At 43.9% G+C, this 23,055-nt stretch overlaps 1 protein-coding gene across 5 annotated transcripts in view; it reads right to left on the bottom strand.

Moving 5' to 3' along the window:
• Window positions 1-23,055, bottom strand: part of ARID4A (AT-rich interaction domain 4A) — a 58,900-nt gene that overhangs the window by 5,295 nt on the left and 30,550 nt on the right. For all 5 annotated transcript variants that reach the window (XM_060271117.1, XM_035103952.2, XM_035103934.2 and 2 more), the window contains 10 exons: window positions 17,357-17,429; window positions 13,451-13,545; window positions 13,233-13,330; window positions 11,550-11,772; window positions 10,745-10,989; window positions 5,273-5,470; window positions 4,065-4,149; window positions 3,725-3,926; window positions 3,419-3,481; window positions 1,536-2,666 (listed from right to left, as the gene is read on the bottom strand). In XM_060271117.1, the coding sequence (XP_060127100.1) occupies window positions 1,536-2,666; window positions 3,419-3,481; window positions 3,725-3,926; window positions 4,065-4,149; window positions 5,273-5,470; window positions 10,745-10,989; window positions 11,550-11,772; window positions 13,233-13,330; window positions 13,451-13,545; window positions 17,357-17,429 (2,413 nt within the window). The remainder of the gene's footprint in view (window positions 1-1,535; window positions 2,667-3,418; window positions 3,482-3,724; window positions 3,927-4,064; window positions 4,150-5,272; window positions 5,471-10,744; window positions 10,990-11,549; window positions 11,773-13,232; window positions 13,331-13,450; window positions 13,546-17,356; window positions 17,430-23,055) is intronic.

The following is a 23,055-nucleotide window of genomic DNA, read 5'->3' as shown; positions in this document are numbered from 1 at the left end:
ATAACCACCAGGAAGAGACGAGAAACAGTAAGCAGCCAATGAGAATATTAACGCTACTGCTAATTTATATCCTGCCCTTCCTCTCCAAGAAGCCCAGGGTGCCAAACATGTCACTGGTAAAATACAATTAAAACATACAATTCCAGTAACAGAAGCAGACTCAAGAAGTAGCATTCAGCAATTACAGCTGCAGCAACCAATTCGACTTCTCTCCCCAGCCCCTCACCATTCTAGTTCTTTCTTTGTGGCCTTCCTGCCTGAGGAGGTTTAAGGGCTCTTCACTACACTAGTAACCTCCAAGGATGCATTTCTGTAAAAAAGGTAGATTTCTATAGATCTTTTTTGGGCACTCCAGGGCCAAACACCTTTAAATAAATAACAACAACAACAAATAGCAATAAATTATTCTGACTTGCAACTCTGGCTAAACAAGAGGGAGCAGCAACTGTCATTTTGGCAATCACGGTGCTACAGAAGTCATGATTTGGCTAGCTCCCCTCACCGATACATTTCACCCCTCAAATACAGAATTCTGGCACACTGATGTGCATTCCTTAGCAGCATTTTAAATAATCTCCAGCTGCATGTCTCACAGACTGCGGCTGCATTACTCCCACAAGGGAGTAAGGTTGCAGTTCTAAAGAAGCACGTCCACACAACTCTTGAAATGTACTTGCGTCAGTCATATGCGAATTCAGGGGCAAACAAGCCTGGCACCGAAGCCTCTGCTTCATCTATGTGAACAGCTTAGCATAATCTGCTTATTTTTTCACAAACATAACAGATTGAGACCCACACACTTTGGCCAGCCTTTGTGGCTGCCAGGAAGCCACTCCTCCCCCACCCAGAAGGTCTTGTCCCTGACCTTGAACCCGAGGCTCCAAAATTTTGTGCAAGATCAACGACACTCAGCTGCTTCCCGTCTCTGGCTTCTGGGGACGGGCACAGGGACAGAGATGAGTGCTGCCACAATTGCACTATGGAGATGACACAAGCCTGGTGCAAATGGGCTGATGATCCCCGTGGGCTGGGGATTGGTTGTTGTTTTTTGCAATGCGCCTCTAAGGAACCGCATGAAAAGGACAGGCCCTTGCTCCCTTCTCCAGCTTGGAACTGGGAGTCATCCCCACAAGTTGTGTTGCACTTCCAGCTGCTCTGAGCATCACTGAAATGCAGGCTGGGCAAAGGGGAACACTTGCCATGGCTAGGAGAATTGGGGACTCCTGATGGTGGATATTGAAGTGCTGCTAGCCTACAAGCAGCAGCCAATTTCAATACTTCTATTCCCAACCCTCTATTTTGTTGTTAGCTGCCTCGATGGCATAAAAATAATGACTGAGCAAAATGTGACTCCTTGCTTCTAATCCTTCAGTGTTCTGCAAGTCATGCTTTCAACATGTTTACGAAGAGAGGGAATTTTACTTTATTTACAAAACTTATATTCTGCTTGATTATAAGCAAACTTCTATGTGTATTACAAAAATCACTTTATGGAAGCATCAAAATGAAGTTTCCATTTAGAAGTTAGCACTCACCCCTCTCCCCGATCTCCCTATCTGGGATGGCGATGCTACAATTGCTTGAAGTAGTGGTGAAAGCTTCAAACCCATTGGCAGACTCGCTCTCACAGAGACCTTCCTGAGACTCTTCAGCCACGCTGTCCACTTCAATGGTGATGTCACTTTCGCTCTTTATGCTCCGTGATTCATCCTGACTTAAGGTGAGAGGAGAGGCCACAGAGAAGTTCGGCTGGACCACGGGAGGTAAGGCAGGCGGGCTTGAAGTGGGGTGGCTGGAGTCTGGTTTCTCTGCTATTAACTTTTCAGGCCCGATCTTGTCCTTTTCGTCAACGTCGTCCAAGTCCACTTCATGGCAGAGGAGAGTTTCGGGCCCGATCTGAGGCATGGAATCATCCTCGTCTTTCAGTGCTGGGTTGCGGTTTTCCTCGGAACAATTGAAGTGCTCACCCCCCCGGCCCTGAAGACGCTGATCAGATTCTGCCACCAGGGATGGCATTTCCTCGTTCTCGTTTCTGAGTGAGTCATCTGCACCAAAGTCTTTACATTCTTCTGTCCCGGAACATTCATTTGTCCTCCCCTCAGACACGATATTTGGCACTTCCATCTCGCCCACCAGCCGGACCCGTTTGTCGGGGGATGGCTGTTCCGCCGTCTTCCTTTTCGAAAGCTTCTTATCTTTTGCACAAGGATCTGTTTCGTTCTCAGAAGGGGTGCTCAATCCTTTACTGTCCGAGGAGGACGTATCTAATCTTTCAGAATCTGAGAGATGTTCGCTTGCTGCCTCTTCCTGGTTTAGTGGTGTGCTCTTTACATTCTCCAGGGAGGAGTCTCTTGTTCTGTTCCGCCGTCCTTTCGCTCTAGGTGATTTTTCCACCTCTCTCTTGATATCTTCTACTTGGTCACTTTTGTTTCCAAAAATCTGAACCACTTGTTCGTTTTCTTCAACTTTTAGTTTCAAAGGTTCCAAAGGGTGGATCTGATTCCTGTCATTCTCTTTCAGCACAAGTGAGATCTTTGGGATTTCTTCATCAGGTTTTTCAACTGTTCGTTTCTCATCTTTTTCTGGGTCAGAATTGGCTGGAGAAAACTCTTCATTCATATTCTTTTCAGACGCTTCATCTGCATCACTGTCAGATGAAATGGAGTCTACAAAAAAATACACGCATAGCACAGAACAAGTAGTCAAGGCACAACTTTATATGAAAGTTGGTATCAGTTGCAGTTAAGTCATTTAAAGCCCATTTATTTCAAACATTCTATTCTTGAGTTCGACTGAGGCCAATTCCCAGAGTAGTTTAGCAATCCCTCTTTCACAGGGAACTCTGGAAAATGTAGCTCTGTGAAGGGAATATGTCTCCACTCAGAACTCTTAACAAACTATGGCTCCCAGAATGGCTGCTTAAATTGGTATCATAGTGCTTTAAACGTATAGTGTGAATGTCACTTTAGTTGGATCCCCCCTAAGCTAAAGAGAAATATTATTTCAATAAAGCTACAAAAAAGTAGGCTAGAACAAAGGTATACATAGTTTGAAAGTGTCTCTAAAAGCACAGCTCCTCTCTCACTGCAAATGATGGCTGGGGAGATGGGAGTATTCAGAAGGTTAAACTTCTGTAAAGTTTGAGTCTTTCATACCTAATTACGCAGCTGCATTTCACCCTCCGCTCTCTCTCTCTCAAGAATACAATAGGTCTCATTAGAGGCATGAAGAATCTGTTTATGTGATTCACATTGTTTTACACCATGAAAGGCTGTAATCAGGAGCCAACGGAAGCAATAGGTATTGCTCCTCTCCCCAACTGCAGGCAGTGTCCTGTCTCAATCCTCTTGCCGTACATCCCCCCCCCCCGATTTTATAATACATCTTCCCACAACATATGGGGGGGGAATCTACTCACCATTTGACCCTCTGTCAGAATCCAACATTCCTGAGCTACGTCTTGTTTGCCTGCGAGACAGTCCTAAAAATTAAAGGAAGAGGGTATATCAGTGACTGGGAGCAAGAACACTACAAAGAAAAGGTTTTATTTATTCTCCGAGAGAGAGAGAGTGTGTGTTACTTAGCACATTATGCTTTACACCTCATGCCTTTTAAATCAGAAGAAAAGCTTTGCCATCCTAAAGAGCATCATTAGATGCTTGTTCAAGAGCCTTTGTAAAAAAAAAACCATACACCAAAAATCCAAGTCTTGAAGTGGAAATACCTTCAGTCCCGTTAGGCAAGGGTGAGCAATCCGGCAGGCTGCCGCGCGAGTTTCGGGCTCCTGGTTTACTTTCGCTATTGGGAGTTTTGGGCAGACCACACGACAGGTTTGAAAGAAGAGTAGATTTCAGAGGAGGGCGCCCCCGTTTCACCTTTTGCTTCTCCTCTTCTCTCTTTTCATCTTTTTCACTTTCTTCTTTACTCTGAACACAGATACATACGAATACAGTCATTTTTACTGCTGTGCAACGAATCTTAAAGGATTTACAGAAAGAAAGGGTAATCAGAAAGGGAAAAGTCCCATTTCTGAAAATAAAAGGCTTATGAATAATGCTACATACTTTTGCTTTTTTCTTTTGCTTCTTCTTTGAGCCTCCTTTCTCCACAGGCCAAATAATCCTATCAGCTTTCACCCATTCATCGTATCTACCGAAAACATACCATGCAGAATTATTACTCCTGTTAAAAATGGCTTTAGAACAAAGGCGAATTGTAAAAAGAACCTCACCTGAAAAAGCATCCCCCCCCCGATTTCAAGCCTACAAAGGAAGTCTTGCACCATACCCCCCCCCAAAAAAAAATGTTTTTAATTTTAAACGGTTAGTTAGTAGGTGAACTATAAACAGCATCTCCCAACATTTCCAGTAAGTCAGTAGTCATTTCAGATATTGAATGCTTCTAGGTGTAAAATAATATATATTTTTTTCCAAAATGAAGAAACTGTCCGATGACTTTTATTTTTATTTTTTAAATGTATCTCAACTTATTTCTTTCTTTACAGATTTCCCCTCTCTCTGTGCCTCATACCTCCTCAAATCTGTTCCAGAGGGTTGGAGAACACTCCAGAACAGTGGGTGTGTGGCAGAAAAAGAGGGGGAGTTCCACTGCGCAAGCAGAAACTTGCACTGATGAAGAAGTGTGCATGCACACGAAAGCTCATACCAATGGCAAACTTAGTTGGTATCTATGGTGCTACTGGAAGGAAATTTTTAATAGAATTGTACAGTATAGATAACCTGAAGGGTTATCTAGTCCAACCCCCTGCAATGCAGGAATTCTGCCCACAGCCGTCCCTAGGTGGGCTCAAACCAACCTTCTGGTTAACAAGGAGACGCACTGACCCACTGCGTCACCTGCTCCTGGATATTGCCCTTAGTGTTCAATTGTGTCCATAAAGAAAAGGGAAACCATCAAAGGTTTGCCATGTCTTCATTTAACATTGCTGAGTAAACAAGAGGCTGTCCATCAAATCTTATCATGTGTGGGCACTCCTGACAGTATCATTTTCCTAAGCGAACCTTTTTGGGGCACATTGACTCATTACAAGTTGACTTTTAAAAATGGCTGCATGAAGCAGCTCCTAATACACGGCCCAGGCAAAACACTTGATGATGCTCACGCCTGATCAAAGCACACCAGGGCAAAAGAGGAGGGGGCAGGACTGAAGGCAACTGCCTGCAGGGCCTCAGGTAGTCCACCTGAATGTTTATTTGCCACCACAACATGACTGTAAAACAGGATTACAAGGTTGACTTTCTTCTCCCCTCACCTTACATTCCAGCCGTAATAATGCACCAAGTACAAAACCTCTCCGTCATCGTTCTCTGTGCTTTTAATACTGGCTTCATAAATTTTCTGAGTTTTGCCACGGCCGTATTTTACTTTCACTTTGGTTCCCGTTAGGCAAGGCTCTGTGTCTTCATCGCCCTCCTCTCCTTCCGATTCTCCTCGGTTTTCAAGTTCTTCCCTGCAGCAAGACAGGTAACAGGATGCAAACTAATTATAGAGGCCAGACGTGGGCAGCAGCTGCGATCCTCCTCGCTTACATTATGCTTGCATGGCGGCAATGCAGCACCGCCAACCAACCTCTGCCTCGAATGGAAGTGACTCAGCAACTGAATCCAGGCAAACGTGCACTTTCCCAAGTCATGAATCTTGGGCAAGCACCTAATCAATCCCACAGAGCCACAGTGCAGCTGATGGAAAGCGCTCAAGTCAATCCCAATGCAAGTCGCGACTAGCCTTTCAGGACATTCATTTTAATTTGTTACTGCTGAGTACTTTTCTCAAGTGGCTGCCTACTAGTTAAAGAAAAGCTTTTCACAAACCCACCTGCCTCATCTCTTGCCCTACAACACCTTTAGCTAGATTGCTGCACCCCATACAAAGTTTAGGAGGAAAACCTTAAGGCAGAGAACAACCATGGCGCCAGGCAAAAACGCCCCTCTTCAACCAGGCCTTGGGCTGATTAATATTCTACAGCCTTTGTGGGAGCTGAGGGTATTGTTTTGTTGTTTCTGTTTTTAACTATTTATTTGTGCTTTTGACTTGTATTTTTGTCCTGTGAGCCACCCTGAGATCTTTTGATGAAAGGCAGTATACAAATCTAATAAACAAACAAACAAATCGCTCAGATAATCACTTACATGTAAGAAAATATACACACAGCATAAAATAAAGCATGCACTTGCATTCAGCTGCCCCCAGAGACACAGCACTCATCAGGACTCCCAGCTACAGGTACATGCAGCAAAAGTAAGTGTAAGACGAGCCTATTGGATCAGGCCAAGGCCCATCTAGTCTAGTGTCCTGTGGGAAGCCTGCCAGGAGGATCCGAGTGCAGCTGTTCCTTGCCCACCTGCAGTTCCAAGCAGCTGGTATTCAGATGCATGCTGTCCACATTGGAGGTGGATCGCAGCCTTGGAGGTCGGCAACTTCATTTAATGTCCTTCCCAGAATCAGAAACCCAGGGCCTTTAAGGCAGAACCCCACCTGGTCTGCAGGTGAGGATGCAATTTCCCACACGAAAGCGGAGTGGCCCCAAGAAAAGGGCATTTGCGCGTTGGAAGAGATCTGTGCTGCACGTGGCTATTTGCACCACTGATGTCACTCAAGAGACAGGCACGGCAAACGGTCCGGGAACATTAACTAGCGCAGCACTGCAGAAGCTAAAGTAGCTGTGGATCTGCAGAAGCTGCTCTGTATCAATGTCTAATCTATCCCAGTATGGTAATCCTCAGATGAAGGGGCAGTCTATAAATTTAATAAATAATAACAGTAATACTACTCCTGGATTAGCAGCAGCAGCAGCTTGCCAATATTTCGGGTCACCGTTTTTCAGATTCTGGCCACTGGAGATTTAAAATGGGGAATCCAGGGACTGCAACTAGGGTATTTTACATGCAAAATGTGTGTTCCACCCATGGCTCCCTCTCCTCATGGTCCCTTGCAAAGGAGTTATTGAAAGAATGATATTCAGAAGATTTGGGGCATTAAAATAAGTTTCTTACATAACTTGTTATTCTGATGTACCATGACATTTCCAGATAAATGACTGGAGGTAATGCAATATTTAAACAACTGGCTCATTTCTGTCAGCTCTCATATAAAATTATGCATTGTTATTGTGGATTTTTAATTCTCTTCCTCAGACTTTTCAAAGCAGTCTTGCCTGCTCCACAACTTGCCTTTGCTCTATTTAGCCTATCACTTCCAACCCTCCAGAATGCACTTCAGTGAAAACCGCAAACATCTTAGGTTCCAGCCTATTCTGTTTGCTAACCTTGCTCTGCAAACCTCTCCGTGAAACCTCTCTTTCAAATCAGAACCAGTGAAGGCGGTGAAGGTCCTGTGTGAGTGCCTGGAGGCGGTTGGAGGATGGATGGCAGCTAACAGATTGAGGTTGAATCCTGACAAGACAGAAGTACTGTTTGTGGGGGACAGGAGGCGGGCAGGTGTGGAGGACTCCCTGGTCCTGAATGGGGTAACTGTGCCCCCGAAAGACCAGGTGCGCAGCCTGGGAGTCAATTCTGTATCCAGGGCAGCTGTCTATCAGCTCCATCTGGTACGCAGGCTGAGACCCTACCTGCCTGCAGACTGTCTTGCCAGAGTGGTGCATGCTCTAGTTATCTCCCGCTTGGACTACTGCAATGCACTCTACGTGGGGCTACCTTTGAAGGTGACCCGGAAACTACAACTAATCCAGAATGCGGCAGGCAGCCGCCGAGACCACATAACACCGGTCTTGAAAGATCTACATTGGCTCCCAGTACGTTTCTGAGCACAGTTCAAAGTGTTGGTGCTGACCTTTAAAGCCCTAAATGGCCTCGGTCCAGTATACCCGAAGGGGCGTCTCCACCCCCATCATTCTGGGCGTCTCCACCCCCATCATTCTGCCCAGCACCGAGGGCCTTCTGGCGGTTCCCTGGTTGCGAGAAGCCAAGTTGCAGGGAACCGGGCAGAGGGCCTTCTCGGTGGTGGCGCCTGCCCTGTGGAACGCCCTCCCATCAGATGTCAAAGAGAAGAACAGCTACCAGATTTTTAGAAGACATCTGAAGGCAGCCCTATTTAGGGAGACTTTTAATGTTTAATAGATTATTTTATTTCATTTTTCTGTTGGAAGCCTCCCAGAGTGGCTGGGGAAACCCAGCCAGATGGGCGGGGTATAAATAATAAATTATTATTATACTAGTGTTGTTCAGCCCATTTAGAAAACGGGCGCTAGAGGATATGTGAGAGCGTGCGCGCGCGGCTGCTGGTTGGGGGAAGAGTGAGAGCGGAGGGAATCGGCGCGTTTCCGCGCAGGCCCATCTCACTGAATCCTTACTTGAAATCTCGGAGCAGGACACGGGAGTGTACGCGCGCTGGTTGGGAGGTTGAAATCAAGAGAGGGTTGGGCGGGGCAGAGGGCAGGGGAGAAGCGGGCAGGGTCCTGCCTGCTCCTAGGCGGGACTTCCACACCTCGTCAGTGCGTGAGGCTTGAGACAAATACTGTAAGGTACTACCATAATGAGTGGCGATAACAATTACAAAGGCAAACAGGGACTTTCTGGGACGGTGGCAACAGAGCGGGTATCTTTTCTGCACTTGAGGCGAGCCGCGCTCATGGGAGAAAGGTGTCTCTCTTCCCCCACCTCCAGTACGATGGCGAAGTTTGTTTTGTCTTGGGGGGGATGAGCCTCCCTCCCTCCTTCACACCGAGACGCTGACTTTCCCAGGAGCAGTCACCCGCTTTCACCCCATTGTGAACCCGGCGGGCGGCGGCACCATCCCGACTACATCCACGGCGACCCTCCCTGCCTTCAAGACGGCTTTGTCAGAGGCACAGCGATCTGCGTCCCGAGGAGCGCATGGTGTTGGGCGGCTGGGCTGGCTGAGTGGGGGCACCGTCCCTTGACGGAGGCAGTTCCGCTGACGAAATGGTAGGCAGAGGAGTGGGGGGACTTGCTGCTAGTCGCCGGTGGGCGGGGAGCGTAGGAGGGAGGAAAAGCAGCCTTCTCCTCCTCACGCTTTAGCGCAACTGCAGTGAGGTGCTTGTCCGGCCGGGAGCAACGGTTGGCAGAGGGGTGGGGGGGTGGGGAGAGCGCGCGCGTCCAATCCGTGTGTCCCTGGTTGTCTCTGCTGTCCAATCCCTGTGTCCCTGGCGCACATGCGCAGTACCCCAGGGACACACGGGACAGCTTGGACGCAGGGACAACTTGGACTTTATTATATAGGATGATTATTATCCGCACACTCCAATGGTTCATTCAGTTTTAACTGCATGGTGTTCTAATGCCACCTTGCATTTGTACCCAAACAATTATCTGAGAAGCCAAAGGATGCATAGGAATTAGAGCAGCAACCCACTTAAATCAAATCATCATGAGTTTTAGTCAATCAATTAAAACCTGAATATAGGTAAAACAGTATTTCTGAAGCAAAAAGTGTATTTTCTTAGAAGAGTTCTTTCTCCTGTGTATACAGAGAAAGAGAAATGGCTCCTTAGGTGGTGCTTGCCACTTTCAGTTTTTATTACGTATTTTGTAAATAAATAACCCCCCCCCAAACCAGCCATACCTTTTTATCAACTCAAGGTTTCTTTAAAAAAAATAAATCTAACTGGATTAAACAGTGCAACCCTAATAGCTACATCAACTTGGATATTACATCTTACAGAACCCTGCACACAAATATATTACTGGTATACAAGAAGCTCTTTGAAAATGCCTTCTGTAAATGCCTAGTACAGTGCAGCTCAATAGCACTTCTTATCCATATTCTAAAAAAAGTTCCCTTCTGACAGAACTGATGAATAAGCTGTGCTCAAGCACAGATTATGCTGTCGGAAGTCACCTTAGGGATTTTTTTTTGCTAAAGCTGAACACCCCAGGATTTTGCTTTAAGGCAGCCTAGATTCATGCTTTTGAATCATGGTGCTGAAGGAGACTCTTGAGAGTCCCATGGACTGCAAGAAGATCGAACCTATCCATTCTGAAGGAAATCAGCCCTGAGTGCTCACTGGAAGGACAGATCCTGAAGCTGAGGCTCCAATACTTTGGCTACCTCATGAGAAGAGAAGAGTCCCTGGAAAAGACCCTGATGTTGGGAAAGATGGAGGGCACAAGGAGAAGGGGACAACAGAGGACGAGATGGTTGGACAGTGTTCTCAAAGCTACCAACATGAGTCTGACCAAACTGTGGGAGGCAGTGGAAGACAGGAGTGGCTGGCGTGCTCTGGTCCATGGGGTCACGAAGAGTCGGACACAACGAAACAACAACAAAGATTCATAGGCTACAGGTAATGGGAAACTATGGAAATTGGCATATTTATTTCACCAAAGAAAAGGCAGGAATTTTGTGTAGAGCTACTGCAGAAACCTGTGGCCCCTTCAGGTATTGCTGGACTCCAACTCCCACTGGTACCAGCTGGCAAGGCCAATATCCAGCGATGATGGGAGTTGTAGTCCAACATCTTGAGGGGCACACATTCCCCAACCCTGGCACTGAAGCCTCATATAACCTTCTTCTTGGAGCTATCATACTACCAAGCTCTTTGCTAGCTGCAAGCTTTTAAAAAAGGACGAAGACTTTGTCCATTTACGTTCTTATACTGACCCTGCCCTATAAAACGACACCATTTGAGATGCAATTTAACATGGATTAAGGGAAATTTTCACCGGGTGTCCAATTTCAAGACTTTTACACTCGTGTGCGACAGCATCAGACAAAAAGTAAAAGAAGTAAAAGACATATTTCTTGCCTCCTGTCCTCCTCTTCATCTGACTCCTTGTCAGATTCCTCTTCCTTTCTTGCTTTCTTTTCCTTTTGCTTTGGTGTGGTCTTTCTGCTTCCAGGGGACAACTCATTTTCCCTTTTTTCTGCATTACTGGACATGTCTTCTACATCTTTGTTCTCCTTGTTGCTGTCTCTTAGTTTGTCCTGCATTTTATCATCTTCGCCTTCCTTTTTAGCGACAGCGACATCACGAACAAGTCTCCTTCGTCCCTATGATAGTTGGGGGGGGGAGGGAGAAGAAAGCATGCTGTTTAAACTGCATTGCTGCCTTCAAGGCGGTAGGATTACACAATACAGTGCTGCAGTATTAAGTTAAAGCTTTTTTCCTTGACTAGCGGCACATCAGGGAATTCATGCACAAGCAAAATATATAACTGGAAGCACAGCTTTATGATTAGGTATCTAAAAACATGGATTCTGTTAGCACGTAAGCAGTGTGAGCAGCAACAGATACAAGCATGAGGAAAACAGGACTGAGAAAACGCAGGAGGAAATGAGCTGCCAGCTTTTTTGCAGAACAAACATTACCTTACTCTCATTGGTCTATATAGCTGGTTAATTAAACCCCTGCTGGGAGAGCAAGAGTAGGAACCTCCTTTTTTTACTGTACTTTCTCTTTCCATTTATTTATAACCATGCAAAGTATAACGGATGTCAGATAAAATAAAAGGAGAAAGAGATATCTAGAACAAATCCTATAGGAACACATTTCCATTCCAAAATCAAACATAATAAATTAATACCGCAAGGTTCTAAGTAATGGACCTTACCCTAGGAGACCTCTGCTCAATTTCTTCTTTTTCGCTTTCACTGCTGCAATCGTTTTCATCCTCCTCAACCTCTATGGGGAACATCTCTGGCTCTTCTTTTACACTTTCCTCCATTGGCTCTTCTGGTTTCTGTACTGCTTCTATTATTTTTGGTTCATTGTGGTGGATGGTTCTAAACTGAATGTTCGCAGACCGGCAGTACTCTTCGAAACCATAAAGATACCTACAGGTTTCGGAAAAGGAATTTATTGGCAACGTAGAAATTAAAATAAAAAATAAGGCTCTTTCCATCACCTAGGCAGCACAGAGGGAGAGAGCACACTCCGTTAACACCCTCAAGTTCTGCTCTAACTCAAGAGGAGGTTCTGATCTACAGAATAATTCTCCCCATGCCACCCTCTCCTTTTAATCCTCAGTCAGAGTGGGAAGGAGGTTTCTCTCTGTCTTCTGTCTCTCTGTCTTGACATATGGCTGCTCAGTGCACTGAGGACTCTTGGAAATGTGATTTTTATTAGGCCGGCTTGGGTGGCCATATCCTAGGGTAATAAGCAGAGATATGAATGAGCCTTGTGGTCACGCACGCAGCTCCTTCGCTTGAGATGACAAATAAGGACCGCCTCTCCCTGCACAAACCGACCCAGACGTTGCGCTTGTCACCCGAGGTCCTTCTGTATGTGTCCCCCCTCCCTAAGAGGTAAAGAGAGTAACTACAAGACAACAGGCCTTTTCTGAGGTGGCTCCCAGACTGCGGGATTCTCTCTCCAGAGGCCTGTCTGGCACCATCCTTGCATGTCTTTAGGTGCTAGGTGAAAACATTCCTCTTTACCCAGGCCTTTGGCCATTAAACAATCTATGGCATTTTAAATGTGTGTGGGTAGGGGAATTGTTGATATGCTTTTTTTCTGCAATTGTTTTAAAGTTTTTTTATTGTTATTAAGCTATGTATATTATATTTTTAATGTTGTACACTGCCCTGGGATCGTCGGATAAAGGGCAGTTTATGAATAAATAAGTCAAGAGGAAGTCTTCAGATAGCTACAATTTCCCCATGTCATTCGTACTTACTTCCTTATTTCAACAATCTATATATACCACTTAATTACAATAGTTTCTAAGCAGGCCACAAGAAGCTCAACACTTAAAAAAAGAGAAAAAGGTCAAACTATAAAATTTCAAACCATGGCTTAATATCTTGTTTTGTTCTGAAGCCATTTAATCACCATTTCCCAGTATGGACAAAATGCAAAACTCTAAGTTAAGTTGAAGTCTCTCTCCTAGTTTGCTTGCTCGCTTCTGTAAAGGGAGGAGCAAAGGGATTATAGGAGGAGTGGCTAGGCTTGTTTGTACTTAGGGCTTAACTAAGCAGAACTATGATTGCCCAAATGAGGCAATAAATTCTAGCTGCCGCCAACTTACCATTTTGCTTTGAAATGTAATATTACATTTGGAAGTTTAAGTTGTTAACCACAGCAGACAGCAGTTGGGACTGCGGAGTTAGCAAGATGGAAAAATGTACAGTAGCTAAAAACCTGTACAGCACAGTGAAGTTATTGTTAGTGAAAGTCCCCCTTGCTATTGTCTATACTGTATTGCCTCCTCCCCCCGCCAAATCCTGCTTATGATTTCCTTCGGGTCTAAGCAAGTTTTGAGTAGTTGTAGCTTAAATAAAAAGAGACTACTTACTTTCTATAAGCAGTTTTTACATTGTAGGAAGCAGCGGAGTTCAAAATAGGAATGCCAAGGTCCATATAAATTTGCTTCCATACGGCTCCACTATCAATCTGTGTGGGAGGTAGAAAAGTATTTTAGGAGTACAGTATTGCACATATATAAATTAAATAGAAATCTAAAACAATGTTAGCCTGAAATTAAAGGCTAGCTTTAAGAAATGCCATACTTACATTGTCACACCCACCCTGCTGATATACCAGTCTGAAAAGTTTGAAGAGGTTAAGATCCTTATAGCCCAGAACAGGTGGCTTATTGATAGGAGTTCCTAATATAAAGGAGATAACAAAAAAAGCATTCATTACACAGGATTCCCACTTTTACTCTAAAGCACATATCTACACTTTACAGCTTATAAATAGCCACTTGCCTGATGTCATCTCCAGGCACCCAGGCTGCTCCCATTATTCCCCTTCAGCCTATTAGACCACAATCAATCCACAAATATTGGCAAGTGAATTACTATTATTATTTGGCTGGTAAGTTATTTGCATGGCTACATTATAGGCTTCTTCTTCTAACTGTTTGGCTGTGAGCATCTCGAAGCAGAAGTTGACACCTGGTGCCTGCTTTGGTAAAACAGATTGTTCTAAATATGATACAGAGTTGCTTTAAGATAATGATGTGTCAAGTTAAATGTCACCTTTAAAGGTAATGGAAATTCCAACCTCTTCTCCCTTCCGGAGTGAGGCATAAATAGACTCAACAATCAATTAGTAATTTGACAGAATCCTTTTTTGCAAATAAGGAAAACTTTTTTTTAGGTACTGTATCTGAAGAAGTGTGCATGCACACGAAAGCTCATACCTATGACAAACTTAGTTGGTCTCTAAGGTGCTACTGGAAGGATTTTTTAATATATATTTTTAGGGTTGAGGATATAAACAGCAAAAAATGGAGGGGGAAATGACCATTAAGAGCTTAAAAGCACAATCGTAACAGTCTACTCAGAACTAAATCCTCCTGAACTCAATGGGGCTTACTTCTAGGAAAGTGGAATCAGGATTGCAGCCCAATATTTTATTAGGTTCAATTAGGACCAAGGCTTAACTATAGAAAACCACTCAAACTGGTGCAAAACACTGTGGATGGTAGATTGGGGCAGGCAATCCCCAGCAATGAGTCCTTCAGGATTCAGAATGTCACATTGGTTGCCCATATGATGCTGGGCCAAGTTCAAAGTCTTGAATTAATTTACAAGGCCCTAAATAAGGCCCTTTTATCTCTGCTTGATCGCCAAACTCTTCAGTGGCGTCACTGTTAGTGGTCATGGAATCATAGAGTAAGGTGGGACCCAAAGGGTCATCTAGGTTCCAACCTCCTGCAATGCAGGAATCTCAGCATGGTCCCCCAGGGCTCATATCTATAAGGATCTGTATGCTCAGTATTCTGTGGAACTCTCTATTAGCTGGTGTTAGACAGGCCTTCTTCCTAATGAACTTCCAGTGCTTACCGAATCCTTTTTAAAAAGGAATTTTAGAAGGTATTTTCATTCAATTCTTAGTTTATGTTTGAACTCATTTTTAGTCTCATTGTATTGGGTCTCCTGTATGCTGCTTAGAGACAACTGTAATTAGCAGCATACAAACTGAAAAAATAAATACAGTCCCTCCTGTCCCCCCCCCCACTGCAAAAATATAATCTGCAATTCAGGATTTATTATAGAAAACGAAAATATGCAGTGGCCCCATGAAGTCGACCACCCTTAAATATGCACATGGATGGTTACTGGTAATTGAGAGTCAAGGTTTTCAGAGGATAATGCCAGGAAATTAAAAGTTTTTTCAGTAAATGTCAAATCCAAATGAGAAATCTCCTGAAGTCATTTCCATCATTTACCAGCAGAGAGCATCCAAAGCAAGCATTCCTAGACAGATCCTGTTCTGTAGCAGAGACCGCTCTAGGCAGTTGATCTATGCTACCCACAGCAAGACATATATGAGCATACAGGAAGTTGCCTTATACACAGAGCACAGATTCATCTAGTCCAGCACCGTGTTACCAGAAATCTTTTTAACAGAAGCTGCTATGGATTGAACCAGGGACCTCTCACAAACAAAAATGAACTAGGGCTTCTCCTCCCATGAGGTATTAGATTAGTTCAGCAACAGTAATTAGTTGCCCAGTAATTTACACTGTATTGGAGACAGATGTTACATGAGACAGCAACATCAGCCAAGCACTGTTACCAAGGATTAAAAATGATGAATTTTATCCATTTCAGAATTTGTAGCTGTGCAAGGCAAGAAATAACCCCAGAATCCCAGGCAAACCAAAACACTAATAAGCCACCCAGTGATCCTCGGATGAAGGGCAGTAGAAATTTAAATAAAAACAATTTTAATAATAATAATAATAATAATAATAATATCCCTTTTTCAATGTGAGAACATTCATGCGAATTAAACCCCTTGACCTTGGATCGGCTCAACGCAAACATATGACAACAGGAAAGAAGATTCCACCTAAACATTAGGAAGAACTTCCTGACAGTAAGAGCTGTTCGGCAGTGGAATTTGCTACCAAGGAGTGTGGTGGAGTCTCCTTCTTTGGAGGTCTTTAAGCAGAGGCTTGACAGCCATCTGTCAGGAATGCTTTGATGGTGTTTCCTGCTTGGCAGGGGGTTGGACTGGATGGCCCTTGTGGTTTCTTCCAACTCTATGATTCTAGGTTTAAATTTGCTGACAACATGATTGCAAACAATTGTGCTCACTGGCTGCTTTCACAGCATAGAGCGCTTTAGTTTGCCATCACTCTGCCTGGCACTTCAAGTTGCAGTGAAAATGAGTGTTTCATTGATACTGCAACAGATTTGGACCTGACTAGCCAACTTTTAATCTTTTGTATTCTTGAACCTAGACTACCCACAGCAATCATGGAAGCCTGCCCCTTGAAAAGGTACAGGCCACAACATGCAACAAGCACAGTGGACCAAGTTTGTGGCAGAATTGGTCACTGCGAGCACATTACAGTGTGTGTTTTTTGTTTGTTTAATCCAAATAATTTGTATTGGTTTTCATGTAAATACAAGAACATATAACTACAGTATCAACACGTTTCTATTCTTGGCTTTCTATAACCTTCTGGGTATACTTCAAGATGTTGGTGCACACATACAGGGGGTTTAAACACACTCGAGCCATTATCAGGTGGGATTCTGTCAGATACCGGCAAATTCAAGTTGTGCAATTATAGTTGGTTGAGAGGTCCTGCACAACAAACCCACTTCCCCCAAAGATTGAAATTTTACAGTAAGGAAAGATACGGGGAAATGTGGGATAACACTTGCTTTGGTGCAATGTTTTGTAACCTCCCCACAAACAAGTCAGAATGAATGCTCAATAAACTGGTCACCTGGCAGTGTTCATAAAAAGGTAAAGGGACCCCTGACCATTAGGTCCAGTCGTGACCGACTTTGGGGTTGCGCGCTCATCTCGCATTATTGGCCGAGGGAGCCGGCGTACAGCTTCCAGGTCATGTGGCCAGCATGATAAAGCCGCTTCTGGCAAACCAGAGCAGCACATGGAAACGCCGTTTACCTTCCCACTGTAGCGGTTCCTATTTATCTACTTGCATTTTTGACGTGCTTTCGAACTGCTAGGTTGGCAGGAGCTGGGACCAAGCAACGGGAGCTCACCCCGTCACAGGGATTCGAACCGCCAACCTTCTGATCAGCAAGCCCTAGGCTCAGTGGTTTAACCACAGCGCCACCTGGGTCCCGGCAGTGCCCATATTCCACCCAAAAAAGGGTCCCACATACCTGCAGATACCTATGCCTCGCTTCTCTCACATGCTGCTACAAACTCATTACTGCAGTAAGATTGCTTAAGAGGATTCATTTTAGGTGATGGTGACGCCTAACATTTGTAAGCACCAGCCCAAATGCCTTGCACATTTACACTGAAGTAAATGTCTCAAAGTTCAATGGGACTTCCCCTCGAGTGCACAGGAATGTGGTCTCAACAGCATTCAGAGCACATCACAAGCATTCGGCACAATCAGCAAATATAGCACTGTTAAAATGCACTTCCACACTAGGTTCAGAGCTTCCATCGTTCTAAAAGGCCGTCAAGTTTTACCTCTGTCTTCCATAAACTTATAAAGCTGTTGGAGGAAATTGTCCCTCTCTTCAGGATCAAGCTCTTCCTCGGGCTGCCAAAAGAAAAGAAAAAAGGAGACACATTATTTTTTTAAAAAAATTATATGCTTTTGCCTTAATTGCAGCATCATAAGCATTTGCATACGGAGAGCCGAGTTCGACAAATTTCAGATCTGCAAAAAAACAGTATTATAAAATTGGCAAGAGGGAACTATTCACCAAAATACGTTATATGGTATCCAAGCAACTTGATAGAAAGTGTCTTGCATGTTGACGTCTGATGGAGATTTGACAGGATCTGGAGCTCCCGTTAAATGCAAGTGGTCAGTCTTCATTTTGAAGGGACCCTGATGCCTGGCCTCATCCCCAAGAGACCACTGCCCCTGAAAATATACAGTGATTGGCATTAACCTGAAAAGCAGCTGAAGTTAGGTGCTCTATTAGAATCACTAATCTCTGCTCAGTTTCAGCTGGAATATTATGGAACCACAAGCAGCATTACTTCAAAGTAAACTACGCCCTTCTGCAGGATTCTGTGAGCTGTAAGGCAGAAGCAGGGAGCCCTTTGCACAACAAGGGCCACGTTTCCTTCCAGGCAATCTTCTGAGGGCCACAGGCCAGCGGAAGGAGGGGCCAGAATAAAAGTAAATAGAGCAAAGAATGTTAAGTTTACCTTTGCGCAGCAGACTGGTTTCTTCACACCACACACACACCCATCTCTCCTCTATCCAGACAAGGAAGAGGAATGATCAAAGTTCAAGTGAAACAGGGCCAATAAGGGATGTGGCCTGGGAAGTGTTCCAAGGGCCAGATAAGAGGCCTGGAGGGCCACTTTCTCGCCCCTGCTTTAAGAGGCTCCAGCAGGACCATTGTCTCCTTCTCCCACCCCCAGGTTTCAACTGACAAGTCACATTCTCTGGCTACTGAACGTGCTCAATCCCCACTGGGCTCTTTGGCCTCTGCATAGTTTAAGGTGCTTGTACTCTTGAAAACCTTGGGGTTCCCCCAAGAATGCCAATACCTCTCTCATGTTTCCGCTCCATTTCTGGTGGCCGAGTTCCCTATTAAGCGATCTATGCCAAGAATGAAGCTTTCACTCCTGCAGCATGTTTGCTAACAGATTATAAAATCTCATTGAAGCACGGGACACATGTGACTCTGCTGCAGGATCACACCACTTGCGGGACAGCTACCAATCCCAGCCTCCCTCCAAGGCAGGCAGGACCGGAATACATTGTTCCCACCCTGCTGTATAGCTACTTATAGCTACCTGTGGTAGCAGGAGACACTGGAAGAGGGCTGTTGGCTAAGGTCACCAAGCAGGCTTCTAGGCTGAATGGGAACTTAGTCTGGTCTCCCTGTTCCTAGCCTGGGATTCCAACGACTACAAAACACTCTCAAGCAGGTGGCTGAAGTGGACCTTGTGATCAGCTACCACATCCTGGGACAACTGCAGTACCTGGGATACATAGGTAACTCCTCTCCATGACTTTTGCATCTATCTACATGTCCATGGCGGGGAACTGGACGGCAGAGAATCCCAGATCACATCATTAATGACAGAAATATTCTTGGAAATGAGATTATTTCCATGGGGGAGTTATTTTCCCCTCTAGACATCCTACAAACCATGATCTTGCAAACAAACATTTCTACTGACAATCATAATTATTCTTGAGTATTTATCGTGGTACTCTTTCTCTAAAGGAACTTTTTGTTCTGAACAAAAAATTAAGTTGTGTCACCCAAGTGCTTATTGGGAGAGTATTTGGGGGCTGACATTATTAGAGTCAGTCAGTGTTCATATTCTTTCACTTTTTTGTGGTAGGAGAGGGAAGGAAAGCCAAATATATTTATTCCAGAGTGTTGAAAGGGCCATTCTGTTCAATGTTGATTTCGCAGACATGCTCCAGTAGCATCACATGAATCCTTAAGACTTTGCAATTTCTTGTTTTCTGACACACTGTGTGCACCAGTTTTTATGTTAAATTTTACTGCGCCCCAATAAAATGCTTCAGAAGTTCTTCAAGAGTTAAACGCATGTGTGTCAGGTGTAACTGAGCAAAATGTTAAATATTACACCAATGTGATCCTGTAACAGTTAAAAGTAATCTTAAGGGTTTCTTTTATGCACACTTTTACTGGGAGCAGAATGCTGAATGGAGTTCTAAATATGCACCATTTGATGATTTAACCCGCTTCATATTAATGGGGATTGGACTGGAAAGGGTGGGTGATGCTTGGTGTCAGATCATATGCTTTATGCATACAGGGACAGAAGTTCAATCCCCAAATCCCTCAGGAGCACTGGGAAGACACCTCAGCCTCAAACCTACTAATCTGTAAAGAAAGCTACAAGCCCCTATATATTCCTCTTTGGAAGCAGGACTCTTTATTTTTTTCATATATGATGCTTGCCAAATTCATTCAGTGATGCTATGGGATATAGTTTTAAAATAAAATGGCAGAGTTGTTTTCCCCAAACTCATGAGTTTTGACTTGCACTTTTGTGCTTCTTACATCAGCTTGGAAAAAGGAATATAATGAAAGTTCATTGCAGTTTTCTTAATTTAATTGTTTAGTATTGCGGGCCGTGCTCTGCATAGAATAGAATATTGAAGCCCCAAATGCATAGGGCAACCCAAGGTTTAAGCCCCACTGTGTAGATTGGGTGTTACTCCCAAGTAACTTGGACTAAATTGCAGGCACTGTGTGCTACTAAGGAACTTGTGGAATATTAAGGGCTCTCTTGAGTAACTACAATCTTTTAAAATGGTTTTATCAGTGATAAAGGAAGTACAGCAAGTGACCCAAGTTTGATTTGTTGCCAGAGAAATAAACAGGAGCCCTTGTTCAGGCCGGTGAGGAGTGGTTCTGCTCCACACATATAGCTGGCACCCGCAGAAATCAAGAGCCAAATACTAAATGTTAATGGCACTGGAAAAGACCTCTCATTCCTAGTTCTGCTTTAAATACTAAAAGTTCTGCTTTAAATATTAAAATATAAAAAATATTAAAAATGGCAAGGAAATTTAATAGTTTGTTATTCTTCAAAAGGAGATAAACACATAATTTGCCTCTGACAAGCAGTTTCTAGAACCTCCCAACCATCTTGTTTATAGCCTCAGAGGAACATCTTTATTTAGTGAGAATTCTAAATATGAGTATAGAGCATTTATGCAAAACATTTATAATGGTAGCTGAAGTTACCACACCGTGTCAGTATCAAGGTGCTGAAACATGCTGCAAAGGGTTTAATTAGGTTTTTGCATTCCAAATAAACAAGAGCACCACAAATGTCTACTTTCTTTTACTGCATTGTTTTATCAAAGTACTACGAAATTGCTGGAAAGAGTCAAGTCCAGTCTGTGCAGGAAACGTTATGCGCCTCCCAACAAGGACACAAGAGTCAAATGGCTATTGTAATTATTATGCTGCAGTAGGTATGGATGTTGTCAGTCACACGGGCGCTGAATATGTTCAGCCGAAAGGAAATTTATGTTTACAAGGTTAAGGAATTTCAGAACATAAAAGTCCTGCACACTTTTGAAAGTTATCATTAAACAAACGTGCATTTCTTTTTTGCAGACGCAGCTGTCTCCAAGCTTTGGGGAACAATCTGTTCTCCCAATAAAATTCCATAATCATATGAATAAAGAACAGTACAGTGGTGTACCTCGGGTTAAGAACTTTGCTTCAGGATGAGAACAGAAATCGTGCGGCGGCGGGCCCCATTAGCTAAAGTGGTACCTCAGGTTAAGAACAGTTTCAGGTTAAGAACGGACCTCCAGAACGAATGAAGTTCTTAACCAGAGGTACCACTGTACTAAAAGCTACCAACCCAGGTTTCTATCTTCATCTAGGGGTTTCATCAGATTCTATGAGCACCTCCACCCCACTTTCCAAACTCTTTGAACCAAATGCATGTAGTGTGTGTAAGCCCAGCTTTAGAACTGAATTTAGCATGGAGACCGGCGTAATCCATATGGTGCTCCCTCTGGGTGTTGGGACTCCCCAACGCCCATCAGACCTATCAATCATGGTCAATGGTCAGGGATTCTGGGAGCTGGTCCAATAACACTTGGAGAACCAAAGGTTAGCCAACCCTGATCTAGACTTTTGACTAAGGCAGATCTCCAATAACTATAAAAAGCAACAAAAAGAGAAAACAAAAAATCTGAAGTCAAAATGGCTTCTTTTGGTGTTTCTGCCTCCTCTAACCCTCTGAACCTCTGTAGAGGTACTTCAAGATCACAAAGGCCAGAGGAATTGGTCCCCATCTTGGGCACACCAGAGGATCCATGGGGCACAATGTCTGAGGAAAGAAAGTGCCCTCTTCTATTTTAGCGAGTTGCATACAGATTTGGCTTTTTTGGCCAAATCTGAAATCAGCTCCTCAACCGCTGGGGAATGGAATAGGTATGGATCTCAGCTAAGTGAAAAAGAGCAAGAGAATAATAACTGGAATAGCTTTCAACCTGATAAAATCTCAATACAAAAGCTTTCAATTGTAACTCAAGAGCAACTCATTAAAGCTCAGGATTAACAAGCAATATTTTGGGGGAAGCTGGGGGGAGAGAACCTAATCACCTGGATAATGGTACTTTGATGCACTGTTGCACATGGTGGTAATAACAAAGCCAGAAACTAGGCTTTGGGAAGAAGAGGGAATGGCAAACCCACATCACACACACCCCATTTCTACAAGTTACTTCAGATAAATTGCCAACTTGCTACAAGTGCTAGGAAGACATTTCCTTGGTCGAAACCCAGTACAGTACTTGGATGGTTCAAGGGACTTATAGTACTGTCAGAGGAAAAAAATCAGAGCATAAATAAATATATAATAATAATAATAGTTGACCTATTAACATATCCATGTGGGAAAGGGATAGTATGTTGCAATGGGGGAACTGGTTTCTTTTCACTGACCGAGTTCTGGGTTCAAATTCCTACACAGGTACACTGAAAACTGCATGTAGAAAAGGGGAGGCACAACAATAAGCAGCACACCAAGCACTGCTGAGGCTACAGGGGCTCCATACTTTTCAATAGGGCATGGGCTTGAGCCTCAAACAATCTACACTGGAGCAAGTGAAGCCGTGATTGGTGGATCGGACCCAACATGTCCTTTATCCAGAGGTGGCTTACCAGTCCCGAGGCCCATTCCACTGCCAGAACTGCAAGAAAAACCACCAGGTGACAAAATCTAGGCACAAAAGCAGGTTTATAAAAAATCGCAGCCAGTTTCGAACAGAACTACACCCCAGTTATTTTAAATACAAAATGTAAAAGATTTTAAATAGCAGAAAGAGAAGCCAGATGAAGTGCGCCTTCTTAGGACTGCATTTTTACTTCTGAATCAAACCACTGAAGAAAAAAAACTGACATAATAACATAAAATGCTTGAATATTTCCTTGTAGGAGGACTGGGGGGGGGGAGGAGGAGAAGACTGGACTAGGTTTTAAGGAGATCCATATATAACACTTTGACTTAATGATCCAGTAAGAATGATTTCTGCTGAGGATATAAAAAGCAAATGCCAGTGCTCCACCAGCTAGACTGATCTCCATATCTTCACTTTTATATAAAGGATCTCTCCTGCCACATGAAACAATAGATTCTGCATTTCCTCCCTATGCTAATCTTTCTTTCTAGTGTACTTTACCTTCCAGTCT

The sequence above is a fragment of the Zootoca vivipara genome, chromosome 1 (assembly GCF_963506605.1).
Source record: "Zootoca vivipara chromosome 1, rZooViv1.1, whole genome shotgun sequence".
Lineage (NCBI taxonomy): Eukaryota > Metazoa > Chordata > Lepidosauria > Squamata > Lacertidae > Zootoca > Zootoca vivipara.
Note: the sequence above shows the minus strand (reverse complement) of the source record. Positions and strands in the feature narration are given on the sequence as shown.